The sequence below is a fragment of the Folsomia candida genome, unplaced genomic scaffold (genome assembly GCF_002217175.1).
Source record: "Folsomia candida strain VU population unplaced genomic scaffold, ASM221717v1 Fcan01_Sc002, whole genome shotgun sequence".
Classification (NCBI taxonomy): Eukaryota; Metazoa; Arthropoda; class Collembola; order Entomobryomorpha; family Isotomidae; genus Folsomia; species Folsomia candida.
Window position 1 is genome coordinate 1,043,477 of NW_019091194.1, and position 21,628 is coordinate 1,065,104.

The following is a 21,628-nucleotide window of genomic DNA, read 5'->3' on the forward strand; positions in this document are numbered from 1 at the left end:
ACAAAACGGAGAAAATTGTTGATAAGTAAATAATGGAGTTAAATCTAGTGATGAATTTTTGGAAGGATTTATGGTGTGTTTTGATGCAACGTTATGTAAGAGATTACGCAATGGGTAATTATAATAATTAGCGGATGGGATGATGATTAATTAGTTGACTTGTGGTGATTGGTGATTAAATTGGTTTATTTTATTTTATTTCGGAAATTTTAAAGATTTATCGCAAGGTTTTATATCACACATTTTTCAAGTTTTATTATTGCAAAAACCAAATTTTCTATTTTTTGCGAGGTTTGAGGGCAATTATGATACGAACTAATTTTCGCAATAACATCATAATAAATGGTTATGCACAGCTTTCTCAAAAATTAAAAAAGTCTGTTAATAATTTCGAAAAGTTTTTCGAAACATGTCGCCAATCACTAATACGAATTGCTAAAATTTCCACCAATTAAATTCAGTAGCGCTAACAATTTATCCTGGCTTATCGATTATTGATAACTTGAATCACTACCTTTCTAGAAATCAACACTTATTATTTCCTAAATCAAGCCAGCTTTACTTCCCTCCCCTATAAATTAGCCCTCATTGACTGAAAGCAACCCAACTTTTAATCCGATTTGATAAAAACTTGTCCTGGCCTCTCTTCTACTTTGCACTCGATTAGTTTCTCTCCTTCCCTCGATTGGGAGAAAGTCCAAGATTACACAACAATAAACATTTCTTCCTCCAATATTAAATTACCCTCTGGAGGATAACCAACTTATCCATATTTATGTAGTGTCATGATCCGATAAGGTGTATTTCATTCTTCACGTCACAGTCTCCTCTTCCTGGTTCGTGTGCGAGGTCAAATCAATATCTGTAAAGTATGGGGGCAGCCCGCTTGGGTCACACATTTCCACGTTGTCGACATCATCATCCTCTCGTAACGTTTGCAGGGAAAAATGTTGACCAACAGCAGGACCACCACCAGCACCGTTCAGATAACCACCATCGTCCTCAGAAATGCTGGAATCACCAGCACCTCCACCTCCGCCGCCACCGGCCGGAAGTTGGATCCCGGTAGATGAAGCAATCACGGAATTTATGGCGCTGACGGTGTATCTGTTCCTATTTCTGGCTTGATGTCGTGTCGTCACAGAGCCGTTTGGAGGACCCTTCGTCGAATGCATTATGGATCCAGACAGAGAAGTGTTGAGGGTCTGAAAAGAAACAAAAATGCAGTAAAAGTTATCGATTATGTAAATATACGCATAAGCACGTATCGATTTCATGATTACCCGAGAAATCCGGTTGCGATAGTAGAGCGATGAAGTTGTAGAGTCATCGGTGGCCATGCCCAAGCGTTTTCGAACGCCCAAGGTGAGATGGGACACCTGAAAAAATAAAATCATGATTTTTTCAGAATTTTGAATTTCGAGTCAAAATTTTTGACGTAAGTTTGATATTTTTTTACCTGTTGCTTAAAAAGTTTGGTGGTTAACGTGTAAATTATCGGATTTATGGCCGAGTTTACAGGAAGGACGAAGACGGCGAGCCACGCGTAAAAATCCGACTGAATTGGAACACCTACAAATTTATGTAAAATAATAAATCAATTTATTGAATTTTGAAAAAAAAAATGTGTCACTTTTTTACCCAACATTGCCAACGTTTTCGACACGATGACAGGTGCCCAGCATAAAAAGTCTGTCAACACGACGATCCCAAATCTCATGGCTAACATGCCATCCTGCTTTTGTTGCGTGCTTAGTAATGACGTAATTATTATTTGACCACATAATTGCGACAATTAATTACTTATTAAGCATATAAATACCTTCGTATCGAGGTCGTCGAAGTCTGAATAATCCTCAACATTTTATAATACGCGTAGCAAATGAAGGCAAACGCGAAGGAATTTATGACCACAAAGAGAAAAAAGGAATATTCCCAACCTGTCAAAAATTGAGACAAAATCATCAAATCATGTCTTCCTTTTCCCATTTTATTGAGTTACCTGAATCGAACGGATTATGAATATTAAGCGGAAGACAGAGTCCGTTCGAGGTGTAAAAATAAGGGCCAAAATAACCCTCAAAAAGTGAATAAAGTGGGACAAAACTAAGCAAAAATGAGACCGTCCATAACACCGAGATGACACTGATTGCTGGCAGCATGGCATTTCTCCGCTCCGAGAACGGCTTGATGATGGACAGGTAACGATCCAACGTGATCAAGGTGAGAATCAGGACGGACGATTCGGACGATAAGGTGGACAGTAGGCCTGGAAATAAGAAAAAGATGGTCAGAAATCCTGGACTGGAGAAAATTTCCATGTCAATTTTTACCTGACCACTGACACGTCAACGAGTGTCGCCACGTATGCTGCTGAGAAAGGAAATTGCCCCGAAATAGGACATCATGATAAGCAATGCTTAACAGGAATAAGCCCATGATAAGGTCGGCAAAAGCGAGGTTTTTTATGTAGAAAGAGTGCACCCGATTCTTCTCTCGGACGAGGAGACGGCTCAGGATTACGAAACCGTTCCCAACCACGCCAACGATGCCCATGATCCATACGCTGGTTAAGTAGTTAATTATTTGCATATTTAATTACTGTAATTATTGCCATATTTAACTAATTGTGACAAGTACCAGACTCGGAGGATGACGTTATCGAGGAGATTTTCCACGGAGGATATCCCGTCCCCTTTTGGCGTGCATGAACGGACATGCGGAGCCCAGGCGCACATCCAAAATTGGTCAAAGTAGCTGGTTTCGTGGGTATCAATTAGATAAGCATTATGCAAATTTATTGATTATTAACGTGTTTACGGAACCCACATGTACTGGAGTTCGGTGAGATTAGCAAATATCCGGGATGGATTTTCCAGCTCACCAAATCTGTTTTGTTCAAGGACTCTGGCCACGAAGGATGAAATGAAATGATTAATTAATTAATGTGCAGTTTTAGACGAGGGAATTGCATGGAAAATAGGACTGTGTCGTTTTTGATGGAAATTGATGTATGCGAGTAAATAAGGCTTACAAGGATTGAAGTGAATCCAGGCAGACGAACGAGTCAGGAGAAATATGTTTAATCCCGTTGTTGTTTAAATTTCTGGAAATTTTTGGCAAAAAAATTGATTTACGGAAACTTCACAAAAATATGATTCTATAAATTCCTATGCAAATCTTGAGTAAATAAAAATATGCAAGTTTTTAATTTTTTAAACTTTTGACTTACAAGTTCAGCAAGGATCTCAAACTACAGAATCGCTCATCTTCCAAGGATTCTAATCTATTGTAGGCTAAATATCTAAAAAGAAAAAATTTCAAAATTTTAAAATTTTTAAATGGAAATCATGACTAATTTTAACTTTTCCAACAAAATCTTACAGATGAATTAACGAGGACAAATTGGCAAACGCGTTTCGTGAAATTGAAGATATTTTATTCCTCGTGAGTGAAAGCAGTTCTAAATTTTCCAACCCGAGAAAATAATCCGGTCCTAAGAATTCCAGCTCGTTGTTACTCAAATGTCTGAAACAGACATTAATATTTATTTCTACTTGGAAATTCTACTTGGAAATTTTTGCCAACTTTTTATTTGCAATTTTTGTTTCTTACAAAATTCGCAGACTTGACAGTCCCAAGAAATAAGTTGGAGATTTTTGATCCGTCGTGACGAATTTGAGTTTGTTGTGGCGTAAATCTCTGTGAATAAAAGTTTAAGATTTTGCATTTTGGCGAAATTATTGCCAAATATATTTTTTTCAATGTTGATTACAATTCTTCCAGTTCTGTTAAACCGTGAAACGATCCAGGATCAAGGGTTGCGATCTGGTTGTAGCCCAAATACAACTTTTTTAATTTCTTGGTGGTGGAAAATGCTCCTGGTGGAATGGTTTTTAAATTATTTCCGGTCAAGTGGCTATAAATTTAGGGGAGATTATTACATTTTAAAAACCTATAGTGTGCAGTTTTGACTTGTTGTTAGCCCGAGTCAGGGTCACAATCTATTTCTAAATTCATTCTCATCTTCAAACTTATGTAACTCCTCATTTGTCTCAATTGTCCTCAAATTTCTAGTCGATGGAATGAGTTTAGCGAGAGTTATCACGAGATAGACCGACGGGCAGACTGCATATGATGGTTCCATAAGTCCTGACTCGGGCTAAAAATAAAGAGAGAGCTAAGAGAGCTAATAAAGGGGCAGGTTGAATTACAGGATTTGTAGGAGGATCAAACTGGTGAAGTCGTTGGGTCGTATTTCTTGAAGATTTGTGCTCGACAGGATTCTGTATTTTTTTAAAAAAACCTTTCTTTATAATATTTTAGACATTAACAAAATAATATGAGCATGTAATACATGCGACGCCATTAATTGATAAAAGTGAATTTTAATAATAACTAAAACTAGTTTAGATAATTAAATCATAAGGTTCAAAATCTCGAAACATAAATTTTTCAAAATTGACTTCCTACACAAAATAACGGCAAACTAGTCATTTTACATCATTTCGTCCAACATCATGTTTACATCTGACCTAATTTTACAAGCTCGAAAACTTGACTAAATTCAAAATATGATTTTGAGCAGAAGACGGAGACTCTGGGTCGTATCATAATTTGCATTAGAGAGAAACCGCAGTAACGGAGTAATCGCAGTAAGAAATGCACTTGCCAACTTCCTGTCCTCTCTTTTCGATAGGCACACAGGATAAGCTTCTGAGAGGCAAATATTTTATACCCTTCCTTCCTTCGTGCAAGATGTAATCTCAAACTCGTCCTTCAAAACTTACAAGAATTTACGGAAATTTGAGGCTTAATTTACGAGCTTGGATTGCTAACTTGCTAATTTGCTAACTGGATTTGGATCCCTACTATTTGGGCAGATGAAAATAATTTTTGGAAAATTTCAGATTTTTTTAAGGAAATGTATAGAGTATTCGAAGTAATTGTTTGTAACTAATTTGGAATCATCGAACTTCCAAAAACTAAATCTGTCGATTTTAAAGCTACTTAAAAATTTCTAAATTTTAGCTTTCGGAGTCCCAAACAAGCATTTTCAGCTAAATTAATTTTGATACTGAAATTCAACGTATTTCTTACTTAATATAAAGTCTCATACTTTACGCAATCACAAAGTAGTGAAAAATCCTACCAAATTGCCTAATTTTCAATAATTGACTAATCTAGTAATTTCAATTTATTAAAAAAATTGATTTTCGGGATTGAATTATCCATGACATGATTTCCCTTCAATAATATCCCATAGCTGAGAAAGGTACATACATATTTGTGCATGTACATATTTAACATGACCAGAAATCCATTCTTTACACTCTCCAAGTAGTCAAAAACCCTATCAAGTTACCAAAATTCTTACAAATAATCTAGTTATCAAACAATTTATGTAAAAAAATTGATATTTTTTATTAAATTATCCTTGACATGATTTTCCTTCAACAAATAATATCCAATAGCTGACTGAGAAAGGTATATAAAAGTACATATTTGCACATGCACATATTTAACATGAACAGAAAAAAGTTAAAGCAGCCCGAAGAGAGAAACTTGAGATCTTCAACTTACAGAGTGTTGAGCTGGTGAAAGCGTGTCCCCTCGCCCGTGAAATCGACACTGTCGACTCCACTTCCACTCAAGTCGCTGCAATAAGGACAAGAAATTTTAGTAGCTCTTCTCCCCCGCCGTCTGTTTAGTCCTTTCCTACTTTAAATTCTAGTCTGACACGAAGAATTCTCAGAATAAACCAGCCACCACCACCATTTCCACGAAACATTTCAGCAAATTCACCATTTTCGACACTGTTGGATGGATCAAAGCATGAGCATATAATAAATTGTTAAATCTGCAATAAATCATTTGTTTTTGACCAATTACGGATATTAGATTTGACCACAGGCTTAATTTCACAGGCAATTCACTCGGGGAAATTGAGACAATTTCCGAAATTATGACATTCTATACTTACTCACTCATCCGAATTTTAATGTCATCAAAGGAATCAGAATTTCAAAATACGGACAAAACTTACGTATTTGACCACACAGAGTATTTCATTACATTAAACTGCACTAGAGTAGAACACTAGAAAGTGGGCGAAAGTTTTAATTTTGTGGCATCCCTGATTAAATAACCCGAAGGGCCAAAACTCCGTGAGATTAATGCCTCCCCTAAATTTTGTACGATTCAACAATTCATCCGAATTCGGATCACATCTGAGCAAAGAAATGAAGACCTCGACCAGCCCGACTAATTATTTTACCACCTGCGGAAACCAAGGTGGAGCCATTAAGCTAATTGATTTACGGCCTGATTCTTACCACCTCACATGACTCCGTATATGCAAATATATGCATGGATTATCTACATGTATGTTTGATATGCTTATCTATCCCACCCAGCACACAGGCTGTTGGAGAAAATCTATGTAAACTTTTGCCAAAAGTAGGTCTCTCTTCCAAGAATAATAATATTTGCGAAACTTACAGAAATATGACTCCGTCCGGAATCAGGGAGAGATTGAGGTGGTGGAGATTATGGCAAAATAACTTTTCACCCGAACACTGACATTCACTTTCACTGGGTAGTTTGCTAGATTCTTCTTCGGGGTGTTTGTCATGTTCCTCGGTTTTCTTAAGAGTTGGATCTGATTACAAGAAGAGGAAGGGGAAAAAATTGAATCCTATTTGAAATTCATTGCAAGCTTTTAAGATTTCATTTTCATTTTTTTTGGGGGGGAAAGAAAGTGTTGGGTGAGAAGAGAAATGTAGATTTTTTATGGGGGACAATGGCCGCGGAAGGGTGAGGGGACAGAGGGACAATGTCCCCACGGTTATTTGATGTCCGCATCATCTGCCCATGTTATAGAAACCCCGGCCTCCCTTATCCTACAATGTTAGTGTCCCCACGGCTTCCGCGGCCACTGACGTGGGGTTTTTATGGGGACAGTGGCCGCGGAAGCTTGAGGGGACAGAGGGACAATGTCCCCACCTGTGTTCGATGTCCGCATCATCTCCCCATGTTACATATATAAACCCCTCCCTCCCTTATCCTGCAATGTTAATGTCCCCAAATGTCCCCACGGCTTCCGCGGCCACTGATGGGGGAAGTTAGTAATTGATTTTTACGGGGTGTAAATGGTCGTTTCGTGTGTGTAAAAGAGCGAGAAAGTTGGTAATGTTTGGGCCGATGAGTTAAATCTGAATCCCATATTTTTTAGGCTCACTCACATTTGCAAGTATCATTCTTCCCGGCATCGGCTCCTGGTCGTTTTTGGAAAAAGTTATCCCAAAATTGCTTATCGTGCTTGTTTTCTGGAAGAAGATGAGAAAATTATGTTAAATTTTGCATACAAAGGACGAAGAGAGAAAGTGTAAAAAGAGGGAAGGACAGGAGGAAGTGAAGTGCGAATTTTGTGAGAAGATTTTCTCTCAAGACATTATTTACCACACTGATCCTCGTCGGAACCATCGGGACAATCTGGTTTCCTGTTGGTAAAAAGAAAGTGTGTCAATTTGTGACAAAATTTTAAAAATCAGATCATGCAAATTGATGGATTTTTAAAATAGTTTAACGCCATTAAAAATTAATTGTAACTGTTAAAATAAGCAATAGTTAAACTATATAGGTGCAATCTTTTGATCCAATTAATTAATACGGATGTTATCAATGGAACACAAAAAAATCATATAAAATAACGATAGGGCTCTACAAAATTTTAGACAAGCAAATATGTATCGTTGGTTTTGCCACTTTTCACAGCTTATTTGCATATTTACATAGCTTTCTAAAAACAGTTAGTACAATTTACCGTGCAAAAATAATGAACAAATTTTGACAAAATTTAGAAAGAAAGAATGATTCATAAGTTCAGAATTTGTGTTATTTATTTGTTTACGTTTTCGAAAGTCATTTTGAAATTGGAAGAACAATACCAGAACAAAATGTAAAAAGTAAAAATTAAATGTTTGAAGGTTGTCTCAAAAACTGTTAAAAACTGCATGTTTTTAACCAATTGTTACCACTTATTGATTCGAAACTTACAATTCAAAAAATTAAAACGGCAATAAGCTCAAAACGGTGCAACATAACAATTTTAGACAACATTTCCCGTCATTATTACATTTACAAATCCTCTCACCCATTGCAAATCGCATTCTGTGGAACACACAACGTAGCATCGGCTGCACATTCGAACGTCCCCAGCGGACAGGACGCCGTTATCAGAGCATTTCTCTTAAATCTGCTCCTGATCTGCACAACTTTCTCCTCCTCTCCGGAAGTGAAATCAACTATGTTCACATTCCTGAAATATTTCTGCGAATCTATTTCGTGATGAAATAACGAGGAGAAAGCACCACCTGCTTCACTGCTGCTTACACGACGACGAGATGAATCGCTCCATCCACCTCGTTGACCCTGTAATGATGATGGTGAATCTAGATCTGGATCACCATCTGCTTTCCCTGGTGCCACATGCACTGCATTTCTCACTTCTGCAAAAGTTGTCGGATCCAACCCAGTAAAACGAGGTGATGACGGTTGTTGTCCATTTTTGGCGGATAATGCCGCCTTGGTGGAGAGAAAGTCAATGGGTGACGGTGTCTCTGCTGCTGCTGTTGAAGTTGTCATCATGATGATGATAAGAAGGAGAAGAATTGTTATTACTGGGCATGCAGGCATGTTTCCGTAAATTTGGTGAAAGTGGGACGAAAGTCTGCCTCGCTGTTGTACCGTCTTCATTTTCATTTATTTACGGAAACGTGAATGTCAAAGGGTTTTTTAAGGTGACGGGCTGTCGTGATCGTAGAGACGATTTCATCCTGTAATAAAATAACGGTTTACAAGTGGCGAAATAAAGACGAGTGTTGTTCAAACATATACTTTGGAAATTTTGCGTTATTATTTCATCCCCGAAATTTTGAAAATGTGTAACTTTCTTGGTTTTCTACACTATGTAAATAATAATGACAAATGTTTTTTTATATACTTCGGAAATTTTGTGCCATTATTTTATCCCCGAAAATTTTGAAAATGTGTAACTATTTCCGTTTTCTATGCAAATCCAGGTCGAGGACAGGTCTACTTTTGTCCTGTCCTTATTACAGATTAATTCCGCAGTGTTCAGGGATTGGATTTAGATTCATTTGTCAGATTTATGAGGAAGGAAGAGAGAGCGGTACAGGTTCTACCCCACGGTTCGCGAGTAGTGGATAGATACAGACCCCCGGAATAATTTATGGTTCCACATCACATGCATTTTACACGACGAGAAACAGTGGCCGCGGAAGCTGTGGGGACATTGACATTGTCCCCAGGATTGGGGAGGCCCGGGTTTATATAAGATGGGGAGATGATGCGGACATCGAACAACCGTGGGGACATTGGCCACACCCTTCCGCGGCCACTGACGAGAAACACTAGACCTGAAGAACAAATAAGCAGAAGGACATTCATTGCTGCAGTAAATACTTAGCAGCAGCAGTGGTTTCGTTTCCCTGGGTGGATGATAGTTGTCAAGTCGAGTGGTGTGGTTGGGTAAAAGGGGCTCATTTATCATCCCCACTTTCACTACTGTCCTCCGGTAGTAAACTTCTTGTCCTGCTCCTTCTTTAAGTGTCCTCCTCCTGTCTTTCCCATGTTTTTTTGGAGTTGTTCTTTTCTCTCGTTATTTTTTTAAGTTTCTGAAGAGTAAGTTTTTTTTAACGTGGTAAAATAATTAATAAAATAAATTAAAACTCATTCTAAAACTAGCGATCTGCCTTCCATCTACATGTCTAATAAATTAATAAATATTTTAAATTCTCTAAATTGGAATCGAACTCACTCGACTCACCGAAATTGAGCTCACTCATGCAATCATGAAAAAATTTTCAATTCCGATTCTGATTTCTGATCGATTCCGATTTTGAAAACTGATCTTTTTTTCTAATGCGTCAATAATGTTTCTGAACAGTAGGTTCTTCAGCATGGTAAAATAATTAATAAAATAACAAAACCACACTACAGATTTATCCATCCTGCATGCACATCTACCAAACATGCCTAAATTATTAATAAATCGTTCAAATTTTCCAAATTGGATTGAAACTGATTCAAATTTGTATTCAATTCCGAAAACTTATCTCCTCCACTCTTTTTTTCAAATTCGTCAATAATATTCTCTTATTTTTTCAATTAATTATGCACAGTGTCAATAAAATCGTACATTTTTCATCTAAATATAAACATTTCTCTCCGAATGTGCAAGAATTTGATTAATATTTACAACCTAAAACTGTATAATTGGCCATGTAACAAGAAAATGGGGAGGAAAATCTCCCTAATTCTTCTCCTCTAGGATGGAGAATTGCATTACTTCCGGAATTTGTCATCCTGCCCCCCACTCTGGCCATTTCTCGTTCTTCTTCTTCCAGACCACCACCACCACCACCATTTATAATAATAAGTAACAAAGTTGTTACATGTCGTGTGCGGACAAAGTGGAAAAGTAAAAAGATAAGAGAAGAAGCGAAAAAAATAGTTTTTTTCTACTTTATCAGTCAAAAAGAACGTTTTTTTTCTACCCAGAATGAAGTGCTGGATGGAGTGAAAGTAAAGTAACGGACTGGGTGACTCGGCATAATTAATTTTTGCTCTGTGTGGAACTTGCAGAATTTAGTTGGGAGAAGAGAGTTGTTGGTTTTTGGTGTGGCGAATAAGTTTTGAGAGATTTGCTGCTCCTGATAAAGCCCAGTGGCCGCGGAAGCTTGAGGGGACAGAGGGACAATGTCCCCACGGTTGTTCGATGTCCCCATCGTCTGCTCATCTTATATAAACCCCGCCCTCCCCTATCCTACAATGGCAATGTCCCCAGATGTCCCCACGGCTTCCGCGGCCACTGATAAAGAGTGAAAGTTGCATGGGAAAGTGAGACATGAAATGAGATTTGCCTTGACTCGTCTGTCTTGTTGATCTTGAGTGGGGCGGATTTAACTGGTAATATTTTAATGGGGTTCAAGGCTAGCCAATTAGTGGGGATTTGTATGTACATATGTATGTATGCATTTAGGATGAAAGTGGTTGAATTATGGGGTAAAAAGTGGATCATGGGTTGTATTTTTAAATGCCTGATTTTTTTAGCAAGATGAGCAATGTCAATGCCAAATTGGAAATTTTGATGAAAAATGGATTAATGATTTTATAAGGTTTTTGTTTTGAAAGGTTATCGGAGAAAATTTTATATCCAAATTAATATAAAAGACTTTACAAGCCATTAACTCTTGAGTTAAAATAGTTGTAATTAATAATTTTCAAATTAATTACAACTATTTTATGCGTAATTTGGACGCATTTCCCTCCCCAAAAATGGTACACATTTCCGCCCTGAAAACAAATCTCCACTTAAAACTTAAACTTAAAACTTAAACTCCACTTAAAACAAATGACGTTATGAGAATCTGCCAAATAATTATTTAATTCTTAAATAAAATAACAAGACAATATTTACAAAAGTTTTTTTAATATGTTGAAAATCAAAATTCGACACAGGGAACAAATCAAGCTAAATTAATTACAATCATGAATCTAATTAGTGCGGTTGTCAGTCAATAAATCCTTGAACTTATAAGCAGTTTGTGATGTAAAAAGCTTTTAGCCCGAGTCAGCGCTTATGGAACCGGTATGTCTATGTGTCTTTGTCTAGGACACGCTAACGGACGATTCCTTAAACCAATTTCGACAAATTTGTATCAACAAGGTGACCCACACTGGTTTTTGAAATTGGTCTATAAAACTATAAATTTTCATGCTAGATAAATATGACAATTGAATTGAGAAGGATTAAGCTTAAGCGGCGTCGTTAAAGCAATGTAATTTGGTGACAGTCGTTGGGTCGTTAGACAAAAATTAAAAATAGGACTCTGACCCTGACTCGGGCTAGATGACGTCTGCACTCTAGTTTTTTTTACATTTCGGCGCATTCAGCGCTTTGGAATCAGATTACTCGTCTCGTCGCAATAAATCAAAATCGTATAATTTTGAAAAGAAATCGAAACCTAAACTGAATAAAATTGAAATGAATTGATATGAATTGATATGAATTGAACCTAAATTGAACCTAAATTGATATGAATTTCATCTCCTTCGATTTGTTTGTCATTCGCTTCCCATCGGAAGAATAAAGTTATTTAAAGAAATTTAAATCGTATTCAAAAAGTTGTAACTGTTCTGGAACTCGGGTTTCAAATCAAGTAAAATGATCGGATTTTATTAAATAACTTCCGATCATAACAAAACTTTTATTTTTCCGCTTTGATTTTATTTCACTTGAAAATGAAGAATTTTCCCAGATATTTTTCATGTATGCAATTCAATGAAGAAAAACATGACTCTACTTTTGTCACATTGTCGGTTTTGGTAGGATTAAGGGAGGATTTCCGGTTTCCTCCTTTCTTCGGTTCATTTTTTTGTGAAAAATTACGATGCAAATATCTGCAGTTCATATTATATGCGGAAAGGATGAAAAGAATGAGACGAAAAGGGAGGAAGAGGAAGAGAAATTCCTGTAGGAAGAAGAAAAATCGAGAAAAACTGTTATAGAATTTTGTGAACACTTTTTTTTACCTCATTTCAAGCTTTTTGATTTGAAATTTTGTACAAATCGAGAGAAATTAGATTAGAAATTTCTAAATTTGGTCAAAATTATGAATTACAATTGATTTACTCCAAATATTTCCAAATCTTTATATTTCTTTACGTATATGAACAATGTATAATTATACTTTCGGCCAACAAGTTGAACAAAATAAAATCCAAATGTTCTTTGAAGTCTCAGAAAATAAGTACTTATTTTGGCATAATTGCAATATTTTAAATGAAGTGTGCAGATTTTGAGCTACAAGATTAACATTTCAAAATGACAATTTCTCTCTAACCATATTACACATTTTTATTTTCTCAAATTAAAGAAATTGCAAATCAAAAATATTTTGAAAGTTTTAAAATAGAAAACTGTTCACAAAACACAATCTCAAATGTTTACAAATATTTATAAGAATACACAATTCGTCAATAAGATGAAAAAAAAGCATCCAAGTTTTTTAAGTCCCACTGTGTTCCACCGATCCACCCACTCGCTCTCATCTCGTCCTGTGTGCTAATTCCACAGAGCCGTACATACATATTCGCTAATTCGTACCATTTTTCTACCCGGGTACCCTTCACAAGTCGAAATCCACTCGACTCCTTACTCCTCGGCATACAAAGAAGTGCAAAAAACGTGACCTGAATTTTGTGACGTGATAATTCACCAAAAAAAATAGTACCAACAAGTCACCCAATTATTACTTTGATAAAACAATATTCATGCCTGGTTTGATGTTAAAAGTAGAAATTTATCAGAAAAAATACAATTTTTTACAATTCTGAAATTAAGTAAAATTCCAAATTCTACAAATAACTTTTGGGGAAAAAGGAAATAGCCAGTTTTTTTATGTAGGTCTACTTTTCTTCAGAAAATCAGTATTCCTTCCGTTGAAGGAAGGCTCATCATGACATTAATTGTCCTCAGGTCATCGGATCATGGCATGTCGTCGTTGGAATTTATCACCATAAAAGCGCTAAGACTTGGGTCGTGGTGATAAGAAGAGTGCGGGGTCGAGAATTTTGGCAAGTATAATATAATTGAGCCATGTACATACATCTCTCCACCAGTGGCCGCGGAAGCTGTGGGGACATGTGGGGACATTGGCATTGTAGGGTGGGGGGAGGGAGGGGTTTGTATAACATGGCGAGATGTTGGGGACATCTAATAACCGTGGGGACATTGTCCCTCTGTCCCCTCAAGCTTCCGCGGCCACTGCATCTCGCTACCTCCCGGTGGGGCGGGCAGCATTTGTATCAAAAAGTGGAATTTTTGACCCATGCTGAAAGTGAGTAATGCAATGAGTCCATTTCCTAAAGAAGACAGAGATGGATCCTGCCAAGGGGATATAGAGACGAGCTGCACGCAGGAGACTGAAGCTGTGGTAAGTACTTATCGGGGGCATAATATACGATTATTATCCACCCAGGGACGAACATCAATTCAGTGGTGAAACTTTTCTCACGAGGTTTTCTCATCCAAATTTACGGGACAAGTTTCTCATCACAATTGTATTTTATTATTGGAGAAATTTGATACAATAATAATCTCCGCTTTGTTGGCGACTACTTCGGGTCCCATTATGTAACAATTTTCCATCCTCCCAAGTATGTAGTAAAGGAGTGCATGCTATTAAATAAAGTTACACATGGAAGACTTTCACTCATGGGAAAGAAGTGGGTGAGTATAAAGCAAGCTGTCTTTCTCTCCTCGCCGTCTTGTTAGTGGGGCAATAACATTCCATTAAATTCAGGGGGAAATCCAGTAGCTAAAAATCGCCAGCTTATTATAAGTAGCTGGAGCTGCTTTATGGGAAGACTTTGTCTGTCCGTCCGTCTGTCTGTCCGAGAGCAGAATAACGGGAGAACGCATCGAGATAATTGAAATCGGTTTGCGGCATCATACATATGACTCCAGGGGAAGATCGTATCAATTTTTGGGGCCAATCGAACCACCCCCCTTGGCGCCAGGGGGTGTGGTCGGGGGCAAACTGAGATTTTTACTGAAATTGAACCTATCGATAAAATATAGTGAAATTAAGTGTTCCCACCTTGTCGTGGGCGTGGTTGGGGGTGAGGTGAGACTGAAGCTACTTCTTTATATGCGTTTATTAAGATTTATTATTACGGGGGTGGATTAGATAGACATATTATTTCAAAATAGGACAACTCTCTTCATATTTTTCGTCTGCCCACGGAAAAGGAAGCAAGAAAACCTAAATTGTTTCACTTTTCTGCCATATTTTTATTTACGTGACATGCCGAGAGAAGATGTCGGCATGTCATGTTCACATGTCGTGTCAGTGTCTCGTCACGCCATGCCATGCCACATTTTAGTACAAAGAGAAAGCCAACGCCAAAACCAAAGTTGTTAATGATAAAGCAAAAACATTTTATATTTTAAGTATTATTGCATCATTTTGGGAGATTTGGCAGTATCCGAGAGAATTTTGTGTGAGTTGTGTAAGATGTGAGAGTCCAAGTAATTGGATTAAATTACCATTTGAATAGAAATGGTGTGTTATAGGGTAATTTTGGTTGGAATTGGGGCATTAGGATCACATAAAGGGAACGACTACACTGGCTGCACTGCAATAAGCGCCTACTAACAGAGACAGACAGACAAACCATGAATGAGTATTAGGTCGGCTGGGTCTGGTGGATTATTAAAACGGGATGATGCCGGAATAAAATTAAGAGAAAGCGAATATCTATCCGTGGAAGAGAGACGGGGAAATAATATTGTTTAAAAATGAGCAATGTTAATGCCAATTTGGAAATTTTAGTGAAAAATGGATTAATAATTTTACAAGGTTCCAAAAATCTTTTGGCTTGGATAGTCTATCGGATTTATTTAGATGAAAATTGTATACCCAAATTAACAAAAAAACTTAACGAGTCATTAACTCAAATTATTAATTAAAACTATTTTTTATACGTAATTTTGAAACATCTATTCCTCTCCAAAAATGGCACACGTTTCCGCCCCTATTCTTAAAACAAATGATGTTATGAGAACCTGTCAAACTAGATAATTTGTGACGTTACAATTTCACTTTTTGATGTTTAACTTCCTTCCGTGCCTTATTGTACAAGTGCGTACTAACTAAAGCAGAGCTTACATACATACATACCTACGAATGGATGAAGGGAAATGGAAACATTTTGCCTTAAAGTTAAGGGAAATGAAGGGTTGAAGTTGGACATGACACTTGACTCGACTGGACAAGACAGATTTGTAATTGGACTGGACTATACGAGAAGATGAGAAACTATTGCTAAGTAAAATGGGTCACGAAACGGCGTCTCTGTTACAAACACCCGACTACTTTCTTCCATTTCCTCATAGTATATACAAACTGATAGCACGATCTCAAACCTCAAGGTTGCTTATCTTATCTGTTCGGTATCCTGTTCCGTTCACTTTCCTTTGATAAGTAAGCAACCTAGTCAAGCAAGATCACATTTCAAAACGTAAACGAATCGGAGATAAAATGGGGAATAAATCGTGATGGAGAAAGTCGGGGGTAAAGTGAGATTTCGCAATTTTTGCCCAAGGTTCATCTCCTATTTGATTACGTAACTCATTGAATCCCACTTTGTACCATTTCATCAACTTTTTTTAAGTGGTCGTTTCATGTCGTCGTCTCACTTCATTCTGTGCAGAAAATTCCCCATTCTTGAAACCATGTGAATCAGAAGAAAACTATTATTTTTATTGAACTTTCACTCTCTCTTTCATGCCCTCGAATCGAGACCACTTGAGTATTTGTAGATCTTCGAGGGAGGAAAATTCGACGAAAAAAAGCGTCACTTGAAATTGGTTAAGTCAACAATATGTCGGATTTGAGGATAATCTTGTACAAACAGTGGAGTCAACAAAAGTCCCTAACCAACGTAAGTAACTTGCCAATCATCATGGGCAATGGGACGACCTGATTTTATTTTGCGAAACCGTCCACCCACAAACTTTTCAAAAAGAGATCAAAGTCAAAATAGAACATCTCTCGAAACAGAGAATTTTTCCAATTTTTTTAAAGCAATTGCCAGTTTCCTGAAATTTCATATTTTTTTTGATGTTTCACATATTACGTATTTACAAATCAAATCTCTCTCTTTCTTTCTTTACTTTTCGCAAATTTCTGCACCCACTTTTCAAATTTACGTGTTGACAAATTTCTTTGTGGTTTGGTTTTGGTTTCTGAAAGAAGCCCAACATATCGTTTCATATCAAAGTGAGACTTTCAAATCATGCAGATTTTCGCAATTCCTTCCCCTAAATGGGATGTTCTGTGAATCTTTATGCCGAGACGATAAATTGCTTTGCGTCTCGAGTTGGACAGAATCAACTTATTTTCGATCTGGTGTAAGTGGAGATTCCTCGATTTTATGGAAAAGGAGGCACGTCTTTTGGGATCAACAAATCCTTAACGTGAAACCTAATGTAATTTCCCGGTTTGAATATTTCTGAAACACATTTTTACACTGTTGGGAAATACAACGAGATGATGATGGTGATCATGATGATCATTTATTACTTGAGAAAAAGGTGTGAATTGTGTAAATCCGGATTCTATTGTGTGTACGATGAGAAGTCAATCCAATCTATTTACTGGCTGGATAATGGAAAATGACGTCAACTTTATGTACTTACCTTGTCTCGTTGAAATATTGGGGTTGGAAATAGGTAAAATTTTGGGGAAATTTTGGCAAAATTGTATTTCTCAAAGTTGTTTTTGTTAAAAAAATCTTTTGGCACGAACAATTTGCTTGAACTTTTACTTAAAATTATGAATTTAGAGTTAATAATTGAGATTTTGGATTGGGAATTGATAAAATTTTGGAAAATTTGATTTTCAATGTTTGTAATGGGTTTAAAAAATTTGGCACGAATAAGTTTTGTTTGAAGCACTTTCACTCAAAATTATGAATCGTTAGAGTTAATTATGAGATATTTGGTTGGGCACTGGTGAAATTTTGGGGAAATTTTGGAAACTTGTATTTCCCAAGTTTGTATTTTATTTCTTTTTGGAACGACCTACTTTAGTTTGAACCACTTTCACTCAAAATTATGAATTATTAGTCCTTAATAATTGTAAGATTTCTCACTTTCTCGTCCACCCACTTCACTTCACTTTTCCGATGATATGAAACGAGTCAGTTTGCCCTTGCTGGGAATCCTGTTGTATTTCGTAGTTGGTTTGGCTGGGTTGGTGAAAGCAGACGATTTGAGACTGAGAGAAAGCTTACGCTGCCCTCGAGACAAAACTCCACATTCTGCTGAACATAACGTGAAGGATGGACTGTGAGACTTCTGTGAGTGAGACTCGAATTCAGATTTTTGCCGTACTTACTTTGAGCCGCACTAATGTGTACTTACTTCCATGCAGATTTGCAGTTTTGGTGTGTTTGATCTAATAATTTTACACGGTTTTAAATTATCTTTGTCCTTCCTGACAATTGTTACTGCAACCTATTTATTGCATAAAAATGAAATAATAATATACACGATGAAATAATAATATACACGATAATTTCCAACTTGGCGTTGACATCGAACAATAAATAATAATTTTGTTTGTATCTTAATTTTTGATCATCCAGATTTATTTATTATACTTATCGGTACATTACTTACATGCAGATTAGCAGTTTTGGTGTGTGTGATTTAATCTAATTGTTTTGCAATATTTTTGTCATTTCTTTTGCTACTGTAACCTGTTTATTGCATAAAGATGATAATAGTTGTACACGAAAATTTCCAAATTGGCGTTGACATCAGACAATAAATAATAGCAATAAATAATAATTCTTGTGTAACTTTAATTCTAATAACTTTACCGGATTTTAAATTATTTTTATCTTTTCCGAAACCAACTATGCAACCTATTTATTACATAAAAATGTAGTAATGTAACATGTAGTAAACATGAAAATTTCCAAATTGGCATCGGCGTCGAACAATAAATAATAATTTTTTGTGTATGAATTAAATTTCCATCGTCCAGCTTTATGTGCTCTAATCGGACACATCTACATAATCCCACTTGTACCGAAAAAGTCTGCATGTTTATCGTGTAGGTAAATACTTACGTAACCGAAATCACACTTGAAAACATCGCAAAAATATTTTGCACACTTTTTTTGTAAAAAAACACAACGTACCGATATTTGCACTCTCTGGCCCGACTTCTACTTCCGATCTATTATGTGGTCGTAATTCCAATCCATACATGCTGCAATGCAACTCACTCACTATTTACCAGCACCCGAAGTAAGGAAAAATCTGGTCTGACTTGGCGAAAGTGAGTGAGTAAATACCCTCCAGAGCTTTTTTCACACTTTCTCCTCCTGCTTTCTCTCCTCCACAATTCCTCCATTTATCAGGGCGTCGGAGGGGGAGGGAGGCTTCATTGGTTACCCTCCTCAAGTAGGCGAGGAATGAGACGAAAAATAATAAATGGGAGAAAGCAAACTGAGAAAAATACGTCCATGTGAATACAGGAATGAATTCCAATCCAAACGAAAAAAGAGGTGGACTTGCGAGAAGGAAGAAATATGGAGAAAAATCTGAACAAACAAGACGTATAGTCATCGTCACGCCTTTTCCTTCGGTAGGTGTGGTCATTTGTGGGTGGGTGATTTTTATATTTATCTAAACTTACACCTGATTTTCGCTAAGTTTCTGTAAACAAAATGCTACCAAAACATTTCTCAATATAAATTTGCATAACCCGAACCAAGGTCAAAACCGGCCTAGAGCTATGGAAAGACAGACAGACGATTACGTAAGCACAGTTTCAGGCTAAAAATTGAGATTCTCTTTTATTTTGGGATACTACATGCATACACAGAAAGACAAGAAAGTAGATCGTTGAAATTCCCAGGTGTACAATTTCCACGTCGTGTTTGTTTTATCTTTCTTTGAAAAATTATGGTTCAAGTTATTTAGATTAAATGCGTCAAACGATGTCATTTGTAATTTTTTGACATTATCATGTGGAAAATTTAGATTTTTATAAAAATTCTATATTATTATTTTTTCAAAATTAGTGTTTTATACTGTGTTGATTTTATCATAAATAAACAAATATATCAAAAAACTTGAATTGTGACACGAATATCAAAATTTTTATATTTTGGTCTGCCTACATACATATGTTCCCAGATTGTGCCACTGGGTTCCAGCAGTAGCCAACCAACGAAGCAGGCAAATTGACACGGACACCTCAATTTGAGGAGAAAGCCGGAGAAAGCGGTCGAGCAAAAGTTCACTGGGTAGGAAACAACTCCTCGTGGCAGATGGACGGACAATGGCAAAGTGCAAATTGAGATTGGCGTTCTGCATTCCGATGCAATTTCTTCTACATCACGACATTTCCGCTTCGACAAAGACGGCGACGAAAAAAAATCTGGCTAAAAAACCGATCCAGATAGATTGCTCGTAGAAATTTATTTATTTAAAAAACCAGTCCCATGCATAAGCCGACAGTAAAACAAAATGCCTGTCAAGTCAGACATGCTCATTACGGAGGACAGAATACCACGCTTGAGTGAGAATGTAGAGATTCTTCTTCGATACATAAATAAATTGTGTGCTAGTTTTTGTAATTTTTCTAATGGAGTTTTAATGTTGATGTGATTTCCGGGATTTATCATATATTTCATGTCGGGTAAAGAAATAGGAGATAAATTGGATGGTAGATAAATTAATATGATTTCTGAAAAGAAATTGGATTTTTTTTTCGAGGAGAGAAATTTGGAGAGAAAGTATTTTTTGAAGGACAAAAAATTTGGGGAATTTTTAGAAATGATTTTTAGAAATACAGTAAATTGTAAGGAAGTGAACAAAATTGGCAAGCATTTTTTGCGGTTATGTTGCAAATTAAATACGTTTCTTTTATGTCTGATTTTTAACGGAAAAATCCAAATTAAACTGGATATCACCTACTTAAAAGGATGTCGCATAATTAAATATATTGCATAATTTTCACACATTTATTTGCACAATTACTGATTGAGTTTTCCCCAGAATTTGTGACCATCTATACATTACATAATAAATATGCATATATTTAAACACCAGCACAAACACTAGATTCACAAAAATCCCCGAAACCCGAACTTATGTACAACATAAAAAACAATATTTGCAGAATTTTCTGTAAAATTAGCCATCCATGCCATATCCAATATATGACTTTGATGACACCAACAAAATTTGTATAACGGGACTCGACAAAACCAATTAAACAAGTGACGTGATCCGGTGAGCAGCAGCTGAGCTTAGGTAAGCGCTTGTCAAAAAACTGAAAAATCATTCAAGTAAACATTCTAAATTGTGATGCTGGAGTCCGGTCAATCATTTATCAGACAAGCTGGAGGCATGGACATGAGATTCGTGGTAAAAAGCATTTCAAGTATGTTTGCAAACCAACTTGAGGAGAACTCGGCAAACTTTGCAATAAATACGGCACACGTAAAAATATGCTAATTCTCAGCAAACTACTCAACAACAACAAGATGCAATTTACAAATGCTTATTCAATAGTTTTTTACTCACTCATTGTCACTCACAGTGGCCACGGAAGGGATGTGGACAATGTTCCCACGGTTGTTCGATGTCCGCATCATCTCCCCATGTTATATAAACCCCTCCCTCCCCCATATCCTACAATGGCAATGTCCCCCGATGTCCCCACGCCTTCCGCGGCCACTGCTGAAAGAATTGTATGAATGAAAGTAAGCAAATCTCAGCCCTGTCGTCACACAAATCACCGTGAAACGCATTCCGTTTGATTAAACACGGATCCTCCACGTCGTCATTTTTGATTTCGTCTCGCATACACAAAATTAAAATCATCTTTGGGTCCGGCTGGACTCAAATCCGTGTGCATTTTGTATGATAATGTAATGTCATGACCGAATTGCTCATGATGAGGATGATCATAAAGAAATCGGATGTGGTTGCATATTCGCGTGTGCGGAATGG

The 21,628-nt window shown here is 36.7% G+C and overlaps 1 protein-coding gene across 1 annotated transcript; it reads right to left on the minus strand.

Annotated features, from left to right (window-relative positions):
• Nucleotides 1-189: 189 nt before the first annotated feature.
• On the minus strand, nt 190-17,933 carry LOC110845335 (relaxin receptor 1). Its single transcript, XM_035848306.1, has 21 exons — nt 17,291-17,933; nt 8,156-8,837; nt 7,462-7,502; nt 7,245-7,328; nt 6,502-6,661; nt 5,584-5,658; nt 4,215-4,286; nt 3,776-3,919; nt 3,616-3,702; nt 3,385-3,528; nt 3,233-3,304; nt 3,035-3,106; nt 2,830-2,907; nt 2,641-2,757; nt 2,334-2,566; nt 2,003-2,269; nt 1,823-1,940; nt 1,642-1,751; nt 1,460-1,572; nt 1,284-1,379; nt 190-1,205 (listed from the first exon to the last, which is right to left on the minus strand). Exons 2-21 carry the CDS (start codon nt 8,761-8,763, stop codon nt 813-815), a joined length of 3,084 nt encoding a protein of 1,027 aa, XP_035704199.1. The 5' UTR covers nt 8,764-8,837; nt 17,291-17,933; the 3' UTR covers nt 190-812.
• Nucleotides 17,934-21,628: the final 3,695 nt, after the last annotated feature.

Excerpts from the sequence above, each read along its gene's own strand:
- LOC110845335 (XM_035848306.1), bottom strand. The coding sequence starts at position 8,763 with ATGAAAATGAAGACGGTACAACAGCGAGGCAGACTTTCGTCCCACTTT. Across the intron at positions 2,270-2,333 it reads GTTGACGTGTCAGTGGTCAG|GCCTACTGTCCACCTTATCG; the intron begins GTAAAAATTGAC and ends TCTTATTTCCAG. Across the intron at positions 1,380-1,459 it reads CCAAACTTTTTAAGCAACAG|GTGTCCCATCTCACCTTGGG; the intron begins GTAAAAAAATAT and ends TTATTTTTTCAG.